Source organism: Engystomops pustulosus, chromosome 9 (genome assembly GCF_040894005.1).
Source record: "Engystomops pustulosus chromosome 9, aEngPut4.maternal, whole genome shotgun sequence".
In the NCBI taxonomy this organism is placed as follows: domain Eukaryota; kingdom Metazoa; phylum Chordata; class Amphibia; order Anura; family Leptodactylidae; genus Engystomops; species Engystomops pustulosus.
The window spans coordinates 1,916,214-1,936,471 of record NC_092419.1 but is presented as its reverse complement, the minus strand read 5'-3'; the positions used below and the strand labels follow the sequence as shown (position 1 = coordinate 1,936,471).

At 53.1% G+C, this 20,258-nt stretch overlaps 1 protein-coding gene across 3 annotated transcripts in view; it reads left to right on the top strand.

Annotated features, from left to right (window-relative positions):
* The first annotated feature begins 10,491 nt into the window (after positions 1-10,491).
* The window catches only part of LOC140077070 (complement C2-like), a 36,798-nt gene continuing 27,031 nt past the window's right edge, over positions 10,492-20,258 (top strand). For 2 of the 3 annotated variants that reach the window (XM_072123933.1, XM_072123932.1), the window contains exon 1: positions 10,492-10,617. In XM_072123933.1, coding sequence (XP_071980034.1) covers positions 10,545-10,617 — 73 coding nt within the window. In that variant the 5' untranslated portion in view covers positions 10,492-10,544. The remainder of the gene's footprint in view (positions 10,618-20,258) is intronic. The other variant, XM_072123934.1, reaches the window with a different exon arrangement.

Below are 20,258 nucleotides of genomic sequence, written 5' to 3'. Positions count from 1 at the left end.
CAGTGCTGGGTCCCCGAAAGGAGCCGGGGCGCAAACTGCACCAGCCGATTAAACAGCACCTTTGCCAAAACCTTTCTGTCCGTATTGAGAAGCGCTATGGGACGCCAGTTCTCAATACAAGATCGGTCCTTACCCTTTGACAGGATGATCAGGGCAGACCTCCTCATTGACTTCGGCAGAGCGCCCGAGGAAAGACACTCATTGAATACCTCAGTAAAGAGGGGAACCAAGGCGTCCTTAAAGGTCTTATAAAACTCAGATGTTAAGCCATCCGGACCTGGCGATTTCTTGAGGGCGAGCCCTTCAATCGCCAGGCTGACTTCCTCTTCCCTGATCACTTCGGTCAAAACATCAAGAGAGGGGTCTACTCCTGGCTCAGGGACAGTTTCAGCCAGGAAAGCCGACATCACATCCCGATCTAGATCCTTCCTGCCCAAGAGGTGCGAGTAGAAGGATCTGACGACCTCCAGAATCCCTGATCTGGACCTTTTCAGGGATCCCGTACTGTCAACCAGTCCCGTGACAACTTTACCATTCACTGACATCTTGCAGTTTCTGTAAGGGTCGGGCGAGCGGTATTTCCCGTAATCCCTCTCAAAAACCAAAGATGCGTGTCTATCATACTGACACCTCTTCAGCAAGGATTTCACTCTGGAGATGTCCTCACGACTACCTCCAGTCGAGACGAGATGCTCGAGTTTCCTCCTCAGGCCCTGATACAGGCGGTACCTGTCCAGGCTCCTGAGGCTCGAGAGCTGGCGGAAGAATCTCGCCACCCTTTTCTTGAGCATCTCCCACCACTCTGACTTACTGCTACAAAGGCCCAGCAAAGGTACCTGGCTCTGAAGAAAGTCCTCAAAGGATTGTCTTATCTCTGCTTCTTCCAGGAGAGACGAATTGAGCTTCCAGTAGCCTCTTCCCATCCGGGGGGTCTCTGTAACATTCAGAGAAAACAAAATTAGACAGTGGTCGGAGAACTCCACCTCAACAACGGACACTGGTGAAGAAATGGCTTCCTCCTTTAAATAAAACCTGTCTATTCTAGACCTGCAGCTACCCCTATAATAGGTGAACCCCGCGTGGCCTGGGGTGTGCCGGATGTGGACATCCACCAGGCGAGCCTCACTAGCTATGCTATTAAGAGCGACGCTATCATAAGTCAGCTTGTCTCTGGAACCTCCCCTATCCTGGGACCTCGTGACAGCATTGAAGTCTCCTCCAAAGACCACCTGCCGACTTGTAAAAAGGTAGGGCTTGATCCTCATAAAGAGACACTTCCTGTCCCACTTGGACTGGGGACCATAGATGTTAATTAGACGAAGTTCTTGTCCCTTCATGAGGACATCCAGGATCAGGCACCTCCCCATTTCTAACTCAATAACTCGTCGGCATTCTACCGGTGCGGTAAAGAGGACCGCCACTCCGCTATACGGCTCGGCCGCAAGAGACCAATAGGAAGGCCCGTGTCTCCATTCCCTCTTAGCTTTAAACACGGCCGCCAAATCTGGCAGCCTGGTCTCCTGCAAAAATAAAATGTCGGCTTCAACGCGGCCGAGAAAATCAAAGGCCGCAAATCTAGCCGCATCAGACTTAATGCTGGCGACATTAATGGACGCCAGCGTCAACGGAGTGGGTGCCGCCATCATGAGTGATTGAGTTAGACAGCTTTCTTTTTACCCATCTTACCACCACCCTCGGGAAATGAACACCCCCTTTTTAGACATATTGTGGTGTCCATCTCCCGCACCTCTGATGCTTCAGGGGCAGATTCAGGACCTGCCCCCTCATCCTCGTCTCCAGACTCTGGGCCAGTCTCCCCTCCTGAGGACCCTGACTCCCCAGGGGGAGACTCGGCACCCCCTGCAGGCCCCTCCGCCACCTCTGGCCCTTCACCCTCAGCCCCTCCATCGGCAGGAGAGGCTCCATCCAGGGCCAGGAATCGATTTGAAAGTTCGACCAGCGGGGGGTTGGTTGCACCTTCCTTGGGTACCTTAGTCAGGGAGGGAGAAGATCTTACACCTCCCTTCTTTTTACCCTTTTTCTTCTTTTTGGCGCCACGCTTACGCTTTTCCTCTAGCCACGCCCTATTATCCTCATCCATACTCTCATAATGGGAGGAGTCTGAGGACGTGGCACCTTCCTCTCTCTCGATCCTCCTGACCTCCTCACCCAGTACATCCTCCCCTGGGGCCTCAGCGACAGGTGTGGTCTCTAGGAGAGCGCCAGAGGTTGTCCCAGCAGCCCGAGACTCCCCCCGCTCTCTCTCCTGTTGACGCTTTTCTAGACGCCTTAGCTGGGCAGGCGTCTTTTTCCTGTCTTTCTTCCCTGGCCCCTCCATTCCTCCACCTCTGCTAGTCCCCTCCCCAGCAGATTCAGCCTCATGGCTTTCATCCGCTGAGGCTGAGCCTGCATTAGCGAAGGAAAGAGGACAACGACTGTACGGGTGACCAAGATCACCACACAGGTTACACCTAATCTGCCCTGTACAGGATGCAGCGAGATGGCCGACACCCCCACACAACGCACACTTCTGCACGGTGCAGTTTGCGCTGAAATGTGTGGGGTCACCGCACCTGTGACACAGCTTAGGCTGCCCCCGGTAGAAGATCAGGATCCGATCCCTCCCCAGGAAGGCTGATGAAGTGATGTGGGCGACTGAGTTACCTGAACGCCTCAACTTCACCATGAAGGTCCAGGCCCCTGACCAGATACCATACTCGTCACGATTTTTCTCTGGTACTCCCAGTACCTCTCCATAACGATTCATCCAGGTCATGATGTCAAAGCAAGATAGTGATTCGTTACGGGTAAGAACGGTCACTTTCTTGACCTCGCTCTGGCGGGACACTGCTTGCACAGCAAAGTCCCGCCACTCGGGCTCGTTGTATCTCAGCTCATAGTTGGACCAGAAGAGCTCAAGCCCCTCCGGCCGAACAAAGCTGACATCAAACTCAGATGTACCATAGGGATGGATCAAGGCAAAGATGTCAGCCGCCTTGAAGTCCATCTTCAGCAGCAGCTCAACTACCCGTGCCCGAGGGGGACACACATCACTGCCACGCCACCGAAGACGGACCACATTCCTACGGTTAGCACCCGGCCCGGTTGTTGGGAGCGACCATGATGTCTCCCTGCCTTTTTGCTCTCGGAAGGCAGACAGGCCGTGCCTCTCTATCCAAAACGACAAATCAACCTCCTGCCCCGCTACATTGATCGTCCTTTCTCCCTTCTGTAAGGCCTGCAGGAGGCGCCGTTGCAAAAAGCCGTCCCCAGAGCCCAGAGACGAGGATGATGGAACCCTACTTCCCCCAGCAGCGACACTGGCATAGCTCTTAATAGGGGCCGCCACTGGGGGAGCAACCGGACCAACCCCTGCACCCACCACATTAACACTACCCACCTGCATGTTACACTCAGCCGCGCCACTCACACCACCAGTCACCCCATCACTCACTCCCATAACTGGTAACGGTTCTCCACCACTCACACCATTCACATTATCCACCACAACATTACTGACACCACTCACACTGGCTGGACCAGCAACAACATCAGGGGACATGACCACCTCCGCATCTTCGGGCACAAGGGACGGGGGTCCCCCCGCAGAGCATCGCTCAGAGGGGACCACAACTCTTGTCACACTTGTGCCCTCCGCATCATCGGTAGCAGATGTTATTTTACTTCTCCTGGGGCTTGGTAACATTCGCCGCTGTTCTTTAGCCGGTGTGAGGCGCCGCTGATCTCCAATTTCCGTAGAATTCACATTATCCCCAACACCAACACAGAATAACACTTTTTGTCTGGGAGGTCCGGAGCCCTCAGCCTCAGCGACCCCTCCACACTGCCGCCGCTCCATAACCAAGTGATCAGCGGCAACAGCATGAAGAGGCGCCGAGGCACCGGAAGCTGCCACCAGTGCCGGGCTATCCCCCCCTCCCACTGGGGGACGCACCACAGCACTGGATTTTGATGTTATTGCCACTGCCGAGCCGCCCTGACTGTCCGGCCTTGCGGCCGATGCCTCCCCTGCTCCCCCACTGTTACCACAAACAGAGACGGAGCCCATCGCCACATCAGATGTCACACCTGTAATCTCCCTGCACCTTTGCACCGGGTCCACAGCAGAACTCGGGGGGGTTTGGGTAGCAGGGCTTGCACAGTGAGCTGACCCTGCGCTTTGCCCGGGGGGGTGTACAGGGAGGGGGGTAAAGATGAAACGTACCTCTTCTTGCTGCTTTGGCCTGGTCTTCTTACTCTTCCTCCGGCTGCTCTCCCCAGCGGCTTCCTCTGGGAGTTCGTCACCAAAAGAAAAGTTCTCCATGTGCACTGGGGACTCAAGCAGCCGGATCTCTGCCATGAGCGCCCCTCCCTGGCTGCCGGTGTCACTGTCCTCCCCCGAGCGAGGTGTTACTGCCGACTGTCCTGCAGGGGGCCCACTGCACGAGGCCTGCTGATCTTCCTGCAGGCCGCCAGGTGTATCCTGCTGCTCGTCATCATCATCATCATCCTCCTCCTCCACCTGGCTCACAGGCTGCAACCCCTTCAGCCTTTGCTCTCTGGTATCAGCCATTTGAGCAAATCGGTCATCATTTACAAGTTTTTCTTTAAACGGACCGCTGTTATCTAATATGAAAGTTTTTCTTTTATCAAGCTTAGCAATCTCTGCCTTCAGGTGGTTAATTTCTCCATTAATTTCTATTTTGCGCTTCTTAGGCGCCGTGTTCGCCCTGGCGCGGGCACATCGCAGCTCCTCCCGGAGCCTCCTGATGGTCTTAGTCGCCTCTTCGTACTCACAGAGGTGGCTCTGGACCCGGGAGGCATAGGTGGACAAAGACTCCCGGGGCCCCTGCACCGCCCAGCCTCCCCCCGCATGGTCAGCCTTACCTCTGTGAGCACTCCGCTTCATGGCTCCAGCCCCGGAAGGACCGCTCTCACCCGCACCATCATGGACGTCCGGCTTCTGGGTTTGCCTCTTTACACTGGACCCAGGGGGAGCAGGAGCAGTATTACTACGACTCCTGGTGGAACGTCTCACCCCTGAGTCCTCCATAGCGCTGGCCGGTTCCTGGCTACCCCTGCCCCCCGCCGGCCTGACCCGGGAAGCAGGAGCCTGGGGCTTGCCGCTCTGGCTCATGCCTGGAAACCCACTCCCTCCCTGGGAAGGGAGAGAGCAGGTCCCAGGTGGAGGTGGATTATTCCTGGAGCTCAGAGCAGCAGCAGCACACAGCCTCCCACAGCAACAGACAGAGATAACGAGCTAACGAGCTTCAGAGATGCACTCACTATCTGCTGCTGGTGCAGTCACTGTGTACATACATGACATTACTTATCCTGTACTGATCCTGAGTTACATCCTGTATTATACCCCAGAGCTGCACTCACTATTCTGCTGCTGGTGCAGTCACTGTACATACATGACATTACTTATCCTGTACTGATCCTGAGTTACATCCTGTATTATACGCCAGAGCTGCACTCACTATTCTGCTGCTGGTGCAGTCACTGTGTACATACATGACATTACTTATCCTGTACTGATCCTGAGTTACATCCTGTATTATACCCCAGAGCTGCACTCACTATTCTGCTGCTGGTGCAGTCACTGTACATACATGACATTACTTATCCTGTACTGATCCTGAGTTACATCCTGTATTATACTCCAGAGCTGCACTCACTATTCTGCTGCTGGTGCAGTCACTGTGTACATACATGACATTACTTATCCTGTACTGATCCTGAGTTACATCCTGTATTATACCCCAGAGCTGCACTCACTATTCTGCTGCTGGTGCAGTCACTGTGTACATACATGACATTACTTATCCTGTACTGATCCTGAGTTACATCCTGTATTATACCCCAGAGCTGCACTCACTATCTGCTGCTGGTGCAGTCCCTGTGTACATACATGACATTACTTATCCTGTACTGATCCTGAGTTACATCCTGTATTATACCCCAGAGCTGCACTCACTATTCTGCTGCTGGTGCAGTCACTGTGTACATACATGACATTACTTATCCTGTACTGATCCTGAGTTACATCCTGTATTATACACCAGAGCTGCACTCACTATTCTGCTGCTGGTGCAGTCACTGTGTACATACATGACATTACTTATCCTGTACTGATCCTGAGTTACATCCTGTATTATACCCCAGAGCTGCACTCACTATTCTGCTGCTGGTGCAGTCACTGTGTACATATATGACATTACTTATCCTGTACTGATCCTGAGTTACATCCTGTATTATACCCCAGAGCTGTACTCACTATTCTGCTGCTGGTGCAGTCACTGTGTACATACATGACATTACTTATCCTGTACTGATCCTGAGTTACATCCTGTATTATACCCCAGAGCGGCACTCACTATTCTGCTGCTGGTGCAGTCACTGTGTACATACATGACATTACTTATCCTGTACTGATCCTGAGTTACATCCTGTATTATACTCCAGAGCTGCACTCACTATTCTGCTGCTGGTGCAGTCACTGTGTACATACATGACATTACTTATCCTGTACTGATCCTGAGTTACATCCTGTATTATACCCCAGAGCTGCACTCACTATTCTGCTGCTGGTGCAGTCACTGTGTACATACATGACATTACTTATCCTGTACTGATCCTGAGTTACATCCTGTATTATACCCCAGAGCTGCACTCACTATCTGCTGCTGGTGCAGTCCCTGTGTACATACATGACATTACTTATCCTGTACTGATCCTGAGTTACATCCTGTATTATACCCCAGAGCTGCACTCACTATTCTGCTGCTGGTGCAGTCACTGTGTACATACATGACATTACTTATCCTGTACTGATCCTGAGTTACATCCTGTATTATACACCAGAGCTGCACTCACTATTCTGCTGCTGGTGCAGTCACTGTGTACATACATGACATTACTTATCCTGTACTGATCCTGAGTTACATCCTGTATTATACCCCAGAGCTGCACTCACTATTCTGCTGCTGGTGCAGTCACTGTGTACATATATGACATTACTTATCCTGTACTGATCCTGAGTTACATCCTGTATTATACCCCAGAGCTGTACTCACTATTCTGCTGCTGGTGCAGTCACTGTGTACATACATGACATTACTTATCCTGTACTGATCCTGAGTTACATCCTGTATTATACCCCAGAGCGGCACTCACTATTCTGCTGCTGGTGCAGTCACTGTGTACATACATGACATTACTTATCCTGTACTGATCCTGAGTTACATCCTGTATTATACCCCAGAGCTGCACTCACTATTCTGCTGCTGCTGCAGTCACCGTGTACATACATGACATTACTTATCCTGTACTGATCCTGAGTTACATCCTGTATTATACCACAGAGCTGCACTCACTATTCTGCTGCTGGTGCAGTCACTGTGTACATACATGACATTACTTATCCTGTACTGATCCTGAGTTACATCCTGTATTATACTCCAGAGCTGCACTCACTATTCTGCTGCTGGTGCAGTCACTGTGTACATACATGACATTACTTATCCTGTACTGATCCTGAGTTACATCCTGTATTATACTCCAGAGCTGCACTCACTATTCTGCTGCTGGTGCAGTCACTGTGTACATACATGACATTACTTATCCTGTACTGATCCTGAGTTACATCCTGTATTATACACCAGAGCTGCACTCACTATTCTGCTGCTGGTGCAGTCACTGTGTACATACATGACATTACTTATCCTGTACTGATCCTGAGTTACATCCTGTATTATACTCCAGAGCTGCACTCACTATTCTGCTGCTGGTGCAGTCACTGTGTACATACATGACATTACTTATCCTGTACTGATCCTGAGTTACATCCTGTATTATACTCCAGAGCTGCACTCACTATTCTGCTGCTGGTGCAGTCACTGTGTACATACATGACATTACTTATCCTGTACTGATCCTGAGTTACATCCTGTATTATACCCCAGAGCTGCACTCACTATTCTGCTGCTGGTGCAGTCACTGTGTACATACATGACATTACTTATCCTGTACTGATCCTGAGTTACATCCTGTATTATACTCCAGAGCTGCACTCACTATTCTGCTGCTGGTGCAGTCACTGTGTACATACATGACATTACTTATCCTGTACTGATCCTGAGTTACATCCTGTATTATACTCCAGAGCTGCACTCACTATTCTGCTGCTGGTGCAGTCACTGTACATACATGACATTACTTATCCTGTACTGATCCTGAGTTACATCCTGTATTATACCCCAGAGCTGCACTCACTATTCTGCTGCTGGTGCAGTCACTGTACATACATGACATTACTTATCCTGTACGGATCCTGAGTTACATCCTGTATTATACCCCAGAGCTGCACTCACTATTCTGCTGCTGGTGCAGTCACTGTGTACATACATGACATTACTTATCCTGTACTGATCCTGAGTTACATCCTGTATTATACCCCAGAGCTGCACTCACTATTCTGCTGCTGGTGCAGTCACTGTGTACATACATGACATTACTTATCCTGTACTGATCCTGAGTTACATCCTGTATTATACCCCAGAGCTGCACTCACTATTCTGCTGCTGGTGCAGTCACTGTATATACATGACATTACTTATCCTGTACTGATCCTGAGTTACATCCTGTATTATACCCCAGAGCTGCACTCACTATTCTGCTGCTGGTGCAGTCACTGTGTACATACATGACATTACTTATCCTGTACTGATCCTGAGTTACATCCTGTATTATACCCCAGAGCTGCACTCACTATTCTGCTGCTGGTGCAGTCACTGTGTACATACATGACATTACTTATCCTGTACTGATCCTGAGTTACATCCTGTATTATACCCCAGAGCTGCACTCACTATTCTGCTGCTGGTGCAGTCACTGTGTACATACATGACATTACTTATCCTGTACTGATCCTGAGTTACATCCTGTATTATACCCCAGAGCTGCACTCACTATACTGCTGCTGGTGCAGTCACTGTGTACATACATGACATTACTTATCCTGTACTGATCCTGAGTTACATCCTGTATTATACCCCAGAGCTGCACTCACTATTCTGCTGCTGGTGCAGTCACTGTACATACATGACATTACTTATCCTGTACTGATCCTGAGTTACATCCTGTATTACACCCCAGAGCTGCGGGACAATGAGATTCCCTGTGATCAGCCGTGTATATAATGACGCTGGAGCCTTTGTGGTCTGGATGTCGCGCTCGGCCTCTGACCTCTGGACTTCTCTCTTCCTGTAATCTCCGGGGTGAGAGAAGAAATGAAAGTGAGAGAAGAACAAAATAACAGCGAATGACTTAAAGGGGAACACGCCGGGGGTTAGAGTGTAACTCTATAGGGCGCTGCTGTAACTCCTCAGCGATTCCTAGGGCTCGGTGTTAGTGATGTCACTGTATAATGTGGCACCCATCACTAGCACCCACTGATAGCACCCACCACTAGCACCCATCACTGGCACCCACTGCTAGCATTCACCGCCCGCACCCACTGCTAGCACCCACCGTTAGCACCCATCACTAGCACCCACCGCTAACACCCATCGCTAGCACACACTGCTAGCACCCACCTCTAAGACCCACTGTAAGCACCCATCACTAGCCCCACTGCTAGCACCCACAGCTTCATTTTCTCAAATGTGTTTTTATCACTTGTTCTGCATTTGGACCTGAGCTGCGGTGTTTGAACTGGTTCCGTTGCTGGTTCCCTTGCTGGTTCCGTTGCTGGTTCCGTTGCTGGTTCAGTTGCTTTTTCTGTTGCTGGTTCCGTTGCTGCTTTCGTTGCTGGTTCCGTTGCTGGTTCCGTTGCTGGTTCCGTTGCTTTTTCTGTTGCTGGTTCCGTTGCTGCTTTCGTTGCTGTTCCGTTGCTGGTTCCGTTGCTGCTTTCTTTGCTGGTTCCGTTGCTGGTTATGTTGCTGGTTCTGTTGCTGGTTCCGTTGCTGGTTATGTTGCTGGTTCTGTTGCTGGTTCTGTTGCTGCTTCTGTTGCTGGTTGCGTTGCTGGCTCCGTTGCTGGTTCTGTTGCTGGTTCCCTTGCTGGTTCCGTTGCTGGTTATGTTGCTGGCTCCGTTGCTGGTTCCGTTGCTGCTTTCGTTGCTGGTTCTGTTGCTGGTTCCGTTGCTGGTTCCCTTGCTGGTTCCGTTGCTGGTTCTGTTGCTGGTTCCCTTGCTGGTTCCGTTGCTGGTTCCGTTGCTGGTTCTGTTGCTGGTTCCCTTGCTGGTTCCGTTGCTGGTTCCGTTGCTGGTTCTGTTGCTGGTTCCCTTGCTGGTTCCGTTGCTGGTTCTGTTGCTGGTTCCGTTGCTGGTTCCGTTGCTGGTTCTGTTGCTGGTTCCGTTGCTGGTTCTGTTGCTGGGGTCTTCAGGCCACCACTGACCCCTGATATCTGGGTGACTCGCTGGAGTTCCCCTTGGTGGCGTCTCCCTGCAGTTTCGCTCTCTGTGGTTCCCTCCTCCCTGGAGGTGTCGCCTGGACTCCTCTCTGCTGTGCCGCGCGTGTAGCAGAGCTCAGAGGACGGCTATGGGGCAGCGGCTGCAGGGATCAGGGGGCCTCCTGCGGGGGGTCCTCCTCCTGGGGTCATTATGGGGCTCAGGTAAGTTTATTTGCTGTTCCGTACATTTCTGTGGTTACAGTTACAGCGGCTCCGAGTTACAGACGGGAATCCGGGAGACTAATCCCCAGAATATAACACAAAAGCCTCTCCACAGGGCAGTGTCCACACAACAGCAGAGGATTACATACAGAAGGTGCAATGTTAACAAACCACAACCATTAGGGCAAAATGTTAACACTTGTGTAAACACAAATACAAACAGAAATAGAATTAGGCAAAACCCCTCAGCCGCCGACATCACATGACCGGGGATATAACGAGCCGTGCACCTGTGTGACATCACATGACCAGGGATATAACGAGCCGTGCACCTGTGTGACATCACATGACCAGGGATATAACGAGCCGTGCACCTGTGTGACATCACATGACCAGGGATATAACGAGCCGTGCACCTGTGTGACATCACATGACCAGGGATATAACGAGCTGTGCACCTGTGTGACATCACATGACCAGGGATATAACGAGCCGTGCACCTGTGTGACATCACATGACCAGGGATATAACGAGCCGTGCACCTGTGTGACATCACATGACCAGGTATATAACGAGCCGTGCACCTGTGTGACATCACATGACCAGGGATATAACAAGCTGTGCACCTGTGTGACATCAGATTACCAGGGATATATAACGAGCCGTGCACCTGTGTGACATCACATGACCAGGGATATAACGAGCCGTGCACCTGTGTGACTACACATGACCAGGGATATAACGAGCCGTGCACCTGTGTGACATCACATGACCAGGGATATAACAAGCCGTGCACCTGTGTGACATCAGATTACCAGGGATATATAACGAGCCGTGCACCTGTGTGACATCACATGACCAGGGATATATAACGAGCTGTGCACCTGTGTGACATCACATGACATGGGATATAACGAGCCGTGCACCTGTGTGACATCACATGACCAGGGATATAAGGAGCCGTGCACCTGTGTGACATCGCATGACCAGGGATATAACGAGCCGTGCACCTGTGTGACATCACATGACCAGGGATATAACGAGCCGTGCACCTGTGTGACATCACATGACCATGGACAGATTTCTGTCCATAGAAGTATCCTGTAGAATGACAGCAAGCAGAGATCTAGAAAGCTGGGAGGAATTGATACTGAATGTGTAAGGGAAATTGTTATCATTACACCATGAATATAAATTATTTGCTGATACTGGACGCCCCTTTAATGCTGAGTATGAGGCACAATACCAGGATGTTCACCCATAAGGAATCACATGACCCGTTACCGCCACTTGCTGCAATGTTGTCTCCTGTAGGACGCTGGACCTTTGAGGGTCCTGTGCTCGTTATGTGATTTCCATGCTGTGCCAGGTCCATCATACACCGACATTACTGCCCCTTACACTCACCCGGTGCCATAACAGGATGTGCCCCCGAACCTGCTCCACCTACCATCTCCCTGCATCTCCCTACATCTCCCTGCACCTTCCTACATCTCCCTGCATCTCCCTACATCTCCCTGCACCTTCCTACATCTCCCTGCATCTCCCTACATCTCCCTGCATCTCCCTACATCTCCCTGCACCTCCCTACATCTCCCTGCACCTCCCTGCATCTCCCTACATCTCCCTGCATCTCTCTGCATCTCTCTGCATCTCCCCACATCTCCCTGCATCTCCCTGCACCTCCCTACATCTCCCTGCACCTCCCTACATCTCCCTGCATCTCCCCGCACCTCCCTACATCTCCCTGCATCTCCCTGCATCTCCCTGCACCTCCCTACATCTCCCTGCACCTCCCTACATCTCCCTGCATCTCCCTGCATCTCCCTGCATCTCCCTACATCTCCCTACATCTCCCCGCATCTCCCTACATCTCCCTGCACCTCCCCATATCTCCCTACATCTCCCCACATCTCCCCGCATCTCCCTACATCTCCCCACATCTCCCTACATCTCCCTACATCTCCCTACATCTCCCTGCATCTCCCTACATCTCCCTGCATCTCCCCACATCTCCCTACATCTCCCCGAATCTCCCTACATCTCCCCGCATCTCCCTACATCTCCCCGCATCTCCCTACATCTCCCTGCATCTCCCCACATCTCCCTACATCTCCCCGCATCTCCCTACATCTCCCCGCATCTCCCTACATCTCCCCGCATCTCCCCACATCTCCCTACATCTCCCTGCATCTCCCTACATCTCCCCGCATCTCCCTACATCTCCCCGCATCTCCCTACATCTCCCCGCATCTCCCTACATCTCCCCGCATCTCCCTACATCTCCCCACATCTCCCTACATCTCCCTACATCTCCCCACATCTCCCTACATCTCCCCGCACCTCCCTACATCTCCCCGCATCTCCCTACATCTCCCCACATCTCCCTACATCTCCCCGCACCTCCCTACATCTCCCTGCACCTCCCTACATCTCCCCGCATCTCCCTGCATCTCCCTGCACCTCCCTACATCTCCCCGCACCTCCCTACATCTCCCTGCACCTCCCTACATCTCCCTACATCTCCCTGCATCTCCCTACATCTCCCCGCACCTCCCCACATCTCCCTACATCTCCCCGCACCTCCCTACATCTCCCTACATCTCCCCACATCTCCCTACATCTCCCTACATCTCCCCACATCTCCCTACATCTCCCCGCACCTCCCTACATCTCCCCGCATCTCCCTACATCTCCCCACATCTCCCTACATCTCCCCGCACCTCCCTACATCTCCCTGCACCTTCCTACATCTCCCCGCATCTCCCTGCATCTCCCTGCACCTCCCTACATCTCCCCGCACCTCCCTACATCTCCCTGCACCTCCCTACATCTCCCCGCACCTCCCCACATCTCCCCGCACCTCCCCACATCTCCCCGCACCTCCCTACATCTCCCTGCATCTCCCTACATCTCCCTGCATCTCCCTACATCTCCCCGCACCTCCCCACATCTCCCTGCACCTCCCTACATCTCCCGGCATCTCCCTACATCTCCCCACATCTCCCTACATCTCCCTACATCTCCCCGCACCTCCCTACATCTCCCTGCACCTCCCTACATCTCCCCGCATCTCCCTACATCTCCCTGCACCTCCCTACATCGCCCTACATCTCCGTACATCTCCCTGCATCTCCCCGCACCTCCCTACATCTCCCTACATCTCCCTGCATCTCCCTGCACCTCCCTACATCTCCCCGCACCTCCCTACATCTCCCTGCACCTCCCTACATCTCCCTACATCTCCCTGCATCTCCCTGCACCTCCCCGCATCTCCCCGCACCTCCCTACATCTCCCTGCACCTCCCTACATCTCCCTACATCTCCCTGCATCTCCCTGCACCTTCCTACATCTCCCCGCATCTCCCCACATCTCCCCACATCTCCCTACATCTCCGTACATCTCCCCGCACCTCCCTACATCTCCCTGCACCTCCCTACATCTCCCCGCATCTCCCTACATCTCCCTGCACCTCCCTACATCTCCCTACATCTCCCTGCATCTCCCTGCATCTCCCTGCATCTCCCTGCACCTCCCTACATCTCCCCGCATCTCCCTACATCTCCCCGCATCTCCCTACATCTCCCTGCACCTCCCTACATCTCCCTGCACCTCCCTACATCTCCCTACATCTCCCTACATCTCCGTACATCTCCCCGCACCTCCCTACATCTCCCTGCACCTCCCTACATCTCCCCGCATCTCCCTACATCTCCCTGCACCTTCCTACATCTCCCTACATCTCCCTACATCTCCCCGCATCTCCCTGCACCTCCCTACATCTCCCTGCATCTCCCTACATCTCCCCACATCTCCCTACATCTCCCCGCATCTCCCTGCATCTCCCTACATCTCCCTGCATCTCCCTACATCTCTCTGCATCTCCCTACATCTCCCTGCATCTATCTACATCTCCCTGCACCTCCCTACATCTCCCTGCACCTCCCTACATCTTCCTGCACCTCCCTACATCTCCCTACATCTCCCTGCATCTTCCTACATCTCCCTACATCTTCCTACATCTCCCTACATCTCCCTGCACCTCCCTACATCTCCCTACATCTCCCTGCATCTTCCTACATCTCCCTACATCTTCCTACATCTCCCTACATCTCCCTGCACCTTCCTACATCTCCCTGCACCTCCCTACATCTCCCTGCACCTTCCTACATCTCCCTGCACCTCCCTACATCTCTCTGCACCTCCCTGCATCTCCCTACATCTCCCTGCATCTCCCTGCATCTCCCTGCATCTCCCTACATCTCCCTGCATCTCCCTACATCTCCCTACATCTCCCTGCACCTCCCTACATCTCCCTGCATCTCCCTGCATCTCCCTACATCTTTCTGCATCTCTCTGCATCTCCCTGCATCTTCCTACATCTCCCTACATCTCCCTACATCTCCCTGCACCTTCCTACATCTCCCTGCACCTCCCTACATCTACCTGCACCTCCCTACATCTCCCTGCACCTCCCTACATCTCCCTGCACCTCCCTACATATCCCCACATCTCCCCGCACCTCCCCACATCTCCCCGCACCTCCCTACATCTCCCCGCACCTCCCTACATCTCCCCGCACCTCCCTACATCTCCCTGCACCTCCCTGCATCTCCCTACATCTCCCCACATCTCCCTGCACCTCCCTACATCTCCCCGCACCTCCCTACATCTCCCCGCACCTCCCTACATCTCCCTACATCTCCCCACATCTCCCTGCATCTCCCTAAATCTCCCCGCACCTCCCTGCATCTCCCTACATCTCCCTACATCTCCCTGCATCTCACTGCATCTCCATCTCCCTGCATCTCCCTGCATCTCCCTACATCTCCCCACATCTCCATCTCCCTGCATCTCCATCTCCCTGCACCTCCCTGCATCTCCCTGCATCTCCCCGCATCTCCCCACATCTCCATCTCCCTGCATCTCCCCGCATCTCCATCTCCCTGCATCTCCCTACATCTCCCTGCACCTCCCTGCATCTCCCCACATCTCCATCTCCCTGCAACTCCCCACATCTCCCTGCACCTCCCTACATCTCCCTGCACCTCCCTACATCTCCCTGCACCTCCCTACATCTCCCTGTACCTCCCTACATCTCCCTGCACCTCCCTACATCTCCATCTCCCTGCATCTCCCTGCATCTCTCTGCACCTCCCTACATCTCTCTGCATCTCCCTACATCTCCCTGCATCTCCCTACATCTCCCTGCATCTCCCTACATCTCACTGCACCTCCCTACATCTCCCTGCACCTCCCTACATCTCCCTGCACCTCCCTACATCTCCATCTCCCTATATCTCTCTGCACCTCCCTACATCTCTCTGCATCTCCCTACATCTCTCTGCATCTCCCTGCACCTCCCTACATCTCCCTGCACCTCCCTACATCTCCCTGCACCTCCCTACATCTCCCTGCACCTCCCTACATCTCCCTGCACCTCCCTGCATCTCTCTGCACCTCCCTACATCTCTCTGCATCTCTCTGCATCTCCCTACATCTCCCTCTCTCTGCACCTCCCTACATCTCTCTGCATCTCCCTACATCTCCCTGCATCTCCCTACATCTCCCAGCATCTCCCTGCATCTCCCTACATCTCTCTGCATCTCCCTACATCTCCCTGCATCTCCCCGCATCTCCCTGCACCTTCCTACATCTCCCTGCATCTCCCTATAGCTCCCTACATCTCCCTACATCTCCCTGCATCTCCCTACATCTCCCTACATCTCCCTGCATCTCCCTACATCTCCCTGCATCTCCCTACATCTCTCTGCACCTCCCTACATCTCTCTGCATCTCTCTGCACCTCCCTACATCTCCCTATAGCTCCCTACATCTCCCTACATCTCCCTGCATCTCCCTACATCTCCCTACATCTCCCTGCATCTCCCTACATCTCCCTGCATCTCCCTACATCTCTCTGCACCTCCCTACATCTCTCTGCATCTCCCTGCACCTCCCTACATCTCCCTGCACCTCCCTACATCTCCCTGCACCTCCCTACATCTCCCTGCACCTCCCTGCATCTCTCTGCACCTCCCTACATCTCTCTGCATCTCCCTACATCTCCCTCTCTCTGCACCTCCCTACATCTCTCTGCATCTCCCTACATCTCCCTACATCTCCCCGCACCTCCCTGCACCTTCCTACATCTCCCAGCATCTCCCTGCATCTCCCTACATCTCCCAGCATCTCCCTGCATCTCCCTACATCTCTCTGCATCTCCCTACATCTCCCTGCATCTCCCCGCATCTCCCTGCACCTTCCTACATCTCCCTGCATCTCCCTATAGCTCCCTACATCTCCCTGCATCTCCCTGCATCTCCCTACATCTCCCTACATCTTCCTGCATCTCCCTACATCTCCCTACATCTCCCTGCATCTCCCTACATCTCCCTGCATCTCCCTACATCTCTCTGCATCTCCCTGCATCTCCCTGCATCTCCCTACATCTTCCTGCATCTCCCTACATCTCCCTACATCTCCCTTCATCTCTCTGCATCTCCCTATATCTCCCTACATCTCCCTTCATCTCTCTGCATCTCCCTACATCTCCCTTCATCTCTCTGCATCTCCCTACATCTCCCTGCACCTTCCTACATCTCCCTGCATCTCCCTACATCTCCCTGCACCTCCCTGCACCTCCCTGCATCTCCCTACATCTCCCTACATCTTCCTGCATCTCTCTGCATCTCCCTACATCTCCCCGCATCTCCCTACATCTCCCCGCATCTCCCTACATCTCCCCGCATCTCCCTGCACCTTCCTACATCTCCCCACATCTCCCTGCATCTCCCTGCATCTCTCTGCATCTCCCTACATCTCCCTGCATCTCCCGATATCTCTCTGCATCTCCCTACATCTCTCTGCATCTCCCTACATCTCTCTGCATCTCCCTACATCTCTCTGCATCTGCCTACATCTCTCTGCATCTCCCTACATCTCCCTGCATCTCCCCGCATCTCCCTGCACCTTCCTACATCTCCCTGCATCTCCCGATATCTCTCTGCATCTCCCTACATCTCTCTGCATCTCCCTACATCTCCCTGCATCTCCCTACATCTCCCTGCACCTTCCTACATCTCCCTGCATCTCCCGATATCTCTCTGCATCTCCCTACATCTCTCTGCATCTCCCTACATCTCCCTGCATCTCCCCGCATCTCCCTGCACCTTCCTACATCTCCCTGCATCTCCCGATATCTCTCTGCATCTCCCTACATCTCCCTGCACCTTCCTACATCTCCCCACATCTCCCCGCACCTCCCTGCATCTCCCTACATCTCCATCTCCCTGCATCTCCATCTCCCAGCATCTCCCGATATCTCTCTGCATCTCCCTACATCTCCCTGCACCTTTCTACATCTCCCCACATCTCCCCGCACCTCCCTGCATCTCCCTACATCTCCATCTCCCAGCATCTCCCGATATCTCTCTGCATCTCCCTATATCTCTCTGCATCTCCCTATATCTCTCTGCATCTCCCCGCACCTCCCTACATCTCCCTGCACCTCCCTACATCTCTCTGCATCTCCCTACATCTCCCTGCAGCTCCCTGCATCTCCCGATATCTCTCTGCATCTCCCTACATCTCCCTGCACCTTCCTACATCTCCCTGCATCTCCCGATATCTCTCTGCATCTCCCTACATCTCTCTGCATCTCCCTACATCTCCCTACATCTCCCTGCATCTCCCCACATCTCCCTGCACCTTCCTACATCTCCCTGCATCTCCCGATATCTCTCTGCATCTCCCTACATCTCTCTGCATCTCCCTACATCTCTCTGCATCTCCCTACATCTCCCTGCATCTCCCTGCATCTCCCTACATCTCTCTGCATCTCCCTACATCTCTCTGCATCTCCCTATATCTCTCTGCATCTCCCCGCACCTCCCTACATCTCCCTGCATCTCTCTGCATCTCCCTACATCTCCCTACATCTCCCTACATCTCTCTGCATCTCCCTACATCTCCCTACATCTCCCTGCACCTCCCTACATCTCCCTGCATCTCCCTACATCTCCCTGCACCTCCCTGCATCTCCCTACATCTCCCTGCATCTCCCTACATCTCCCTACATCTCCCTGCATCTCTCTGCATCTCCCTACATCTCCCTACATCTCCCTGCACCTCCCTACATCTCCCTGCATCTCTCTGCATCTCTCTACATCTCCCTACATCTCCCTGCACCTCCCTACATCTCTCTGCATCTCCCTATATCTCCCCGCATCTCCCTACATCTCCCCACATCTCCCTGCATCTCCCTACATCTCCCTACATCTCCCCGCACCTCCCTACATCTTCCTGCATCTCCCGATATCTCTCTGCATCTCCCGATATCTCTCTGCATCTCCCTACACCTTCCTACATCTCCCCACATCTCCCTGCACCTCCCTACATCTCCCTGTACTCCCCACATCTCCCTACATCTTCCTACATCTCCCTGCACCTCCCTACATCTCTCTGCATCTCCCTATATCTCCCCGCATCTCCCTACATCTCCCCGCATCTCCCTGCACCTTCCTACATCTCCCCACATCTCCCTGCATCTCTCTGCATCTCCCTACATCTCTCTGCATCTCCCTACATCTCTCTGCATCTCCCTACATCTCTCTGCATCTCCCTACATCTCTCTGCATCTCCCTGCATCTCCCCGCATCTCCCTGCACCTTCCTACATCTCCCTGCATCTCCCGATATCTCTCTGCATCTCCCTACATCTCCCTGCATCTCCCGATATCTCTCTGCATCTCCCTACATCTCTCTGCATCTCCCTACATCTCCCTGCATCTCCCTACATCTCCCTGCACCTTCCTACATCTCCCTGCATCTCCCGATATCTCTCTGCATCTCCCTACATCTCCCTGCATCTCCCTATATCTCTCTGCATCTCCCTACATCTCTCTGCATCTCCCTACATCTCCCTGCATCTCCCCGCATCTCCCTGCACCTTCCTACATCTCCCTGCATCTCCCGATATCTCTCTGCATCTCCCTACATCTCCCTGCACCTTCCTACATCTCCCCACATCTCCCCGCACCTCCCTGCATCTCCCTACATCTCCATCTCCCAGCATCTCCCGATATCTCTCTGCATCTCCCTATATCTCTCTGCATCTCCCTATATCTCTCTGCATCTCCCCGCACCTCCCTACATCTCCCTGCACCTCCCTACATCTCTCTGCATCTCCCTACATCTCCCTGCAGCTCCCTGCATCTCCCGATATCTCTCTGCATCTCCATACATCTCCCTGCACCTTCCTACATCTCCCTGCATCTCCCGATATCTCTCTGCATCTCCCTACATCTCTCTGCATCTCCCTACATCTCTCTGCATCTCCCTACATCTCCCAGCATCTCCCTGCACCTCCCTACATCTCCCTACATCTCCCTGCATCTCCCCACATCTCCCTGCACCTTCCTACATCTCCCTGCATCTCCCGATATCTCTCTGCATCTCCCTACATCTCTCTGCATCTCCCTACATCTCTCTGCATCTCCCTACATCTCCCTGCATCTCTCTGCATTTCCCTACATCTCCCTACACCTTCCTACATCTCCCCACATCTCCCCGCACCTCCCTGCATCTCCCTACATCTCTCTGCATCTCCCTACATCTCTCTGCATCTCCCTATATCTCTC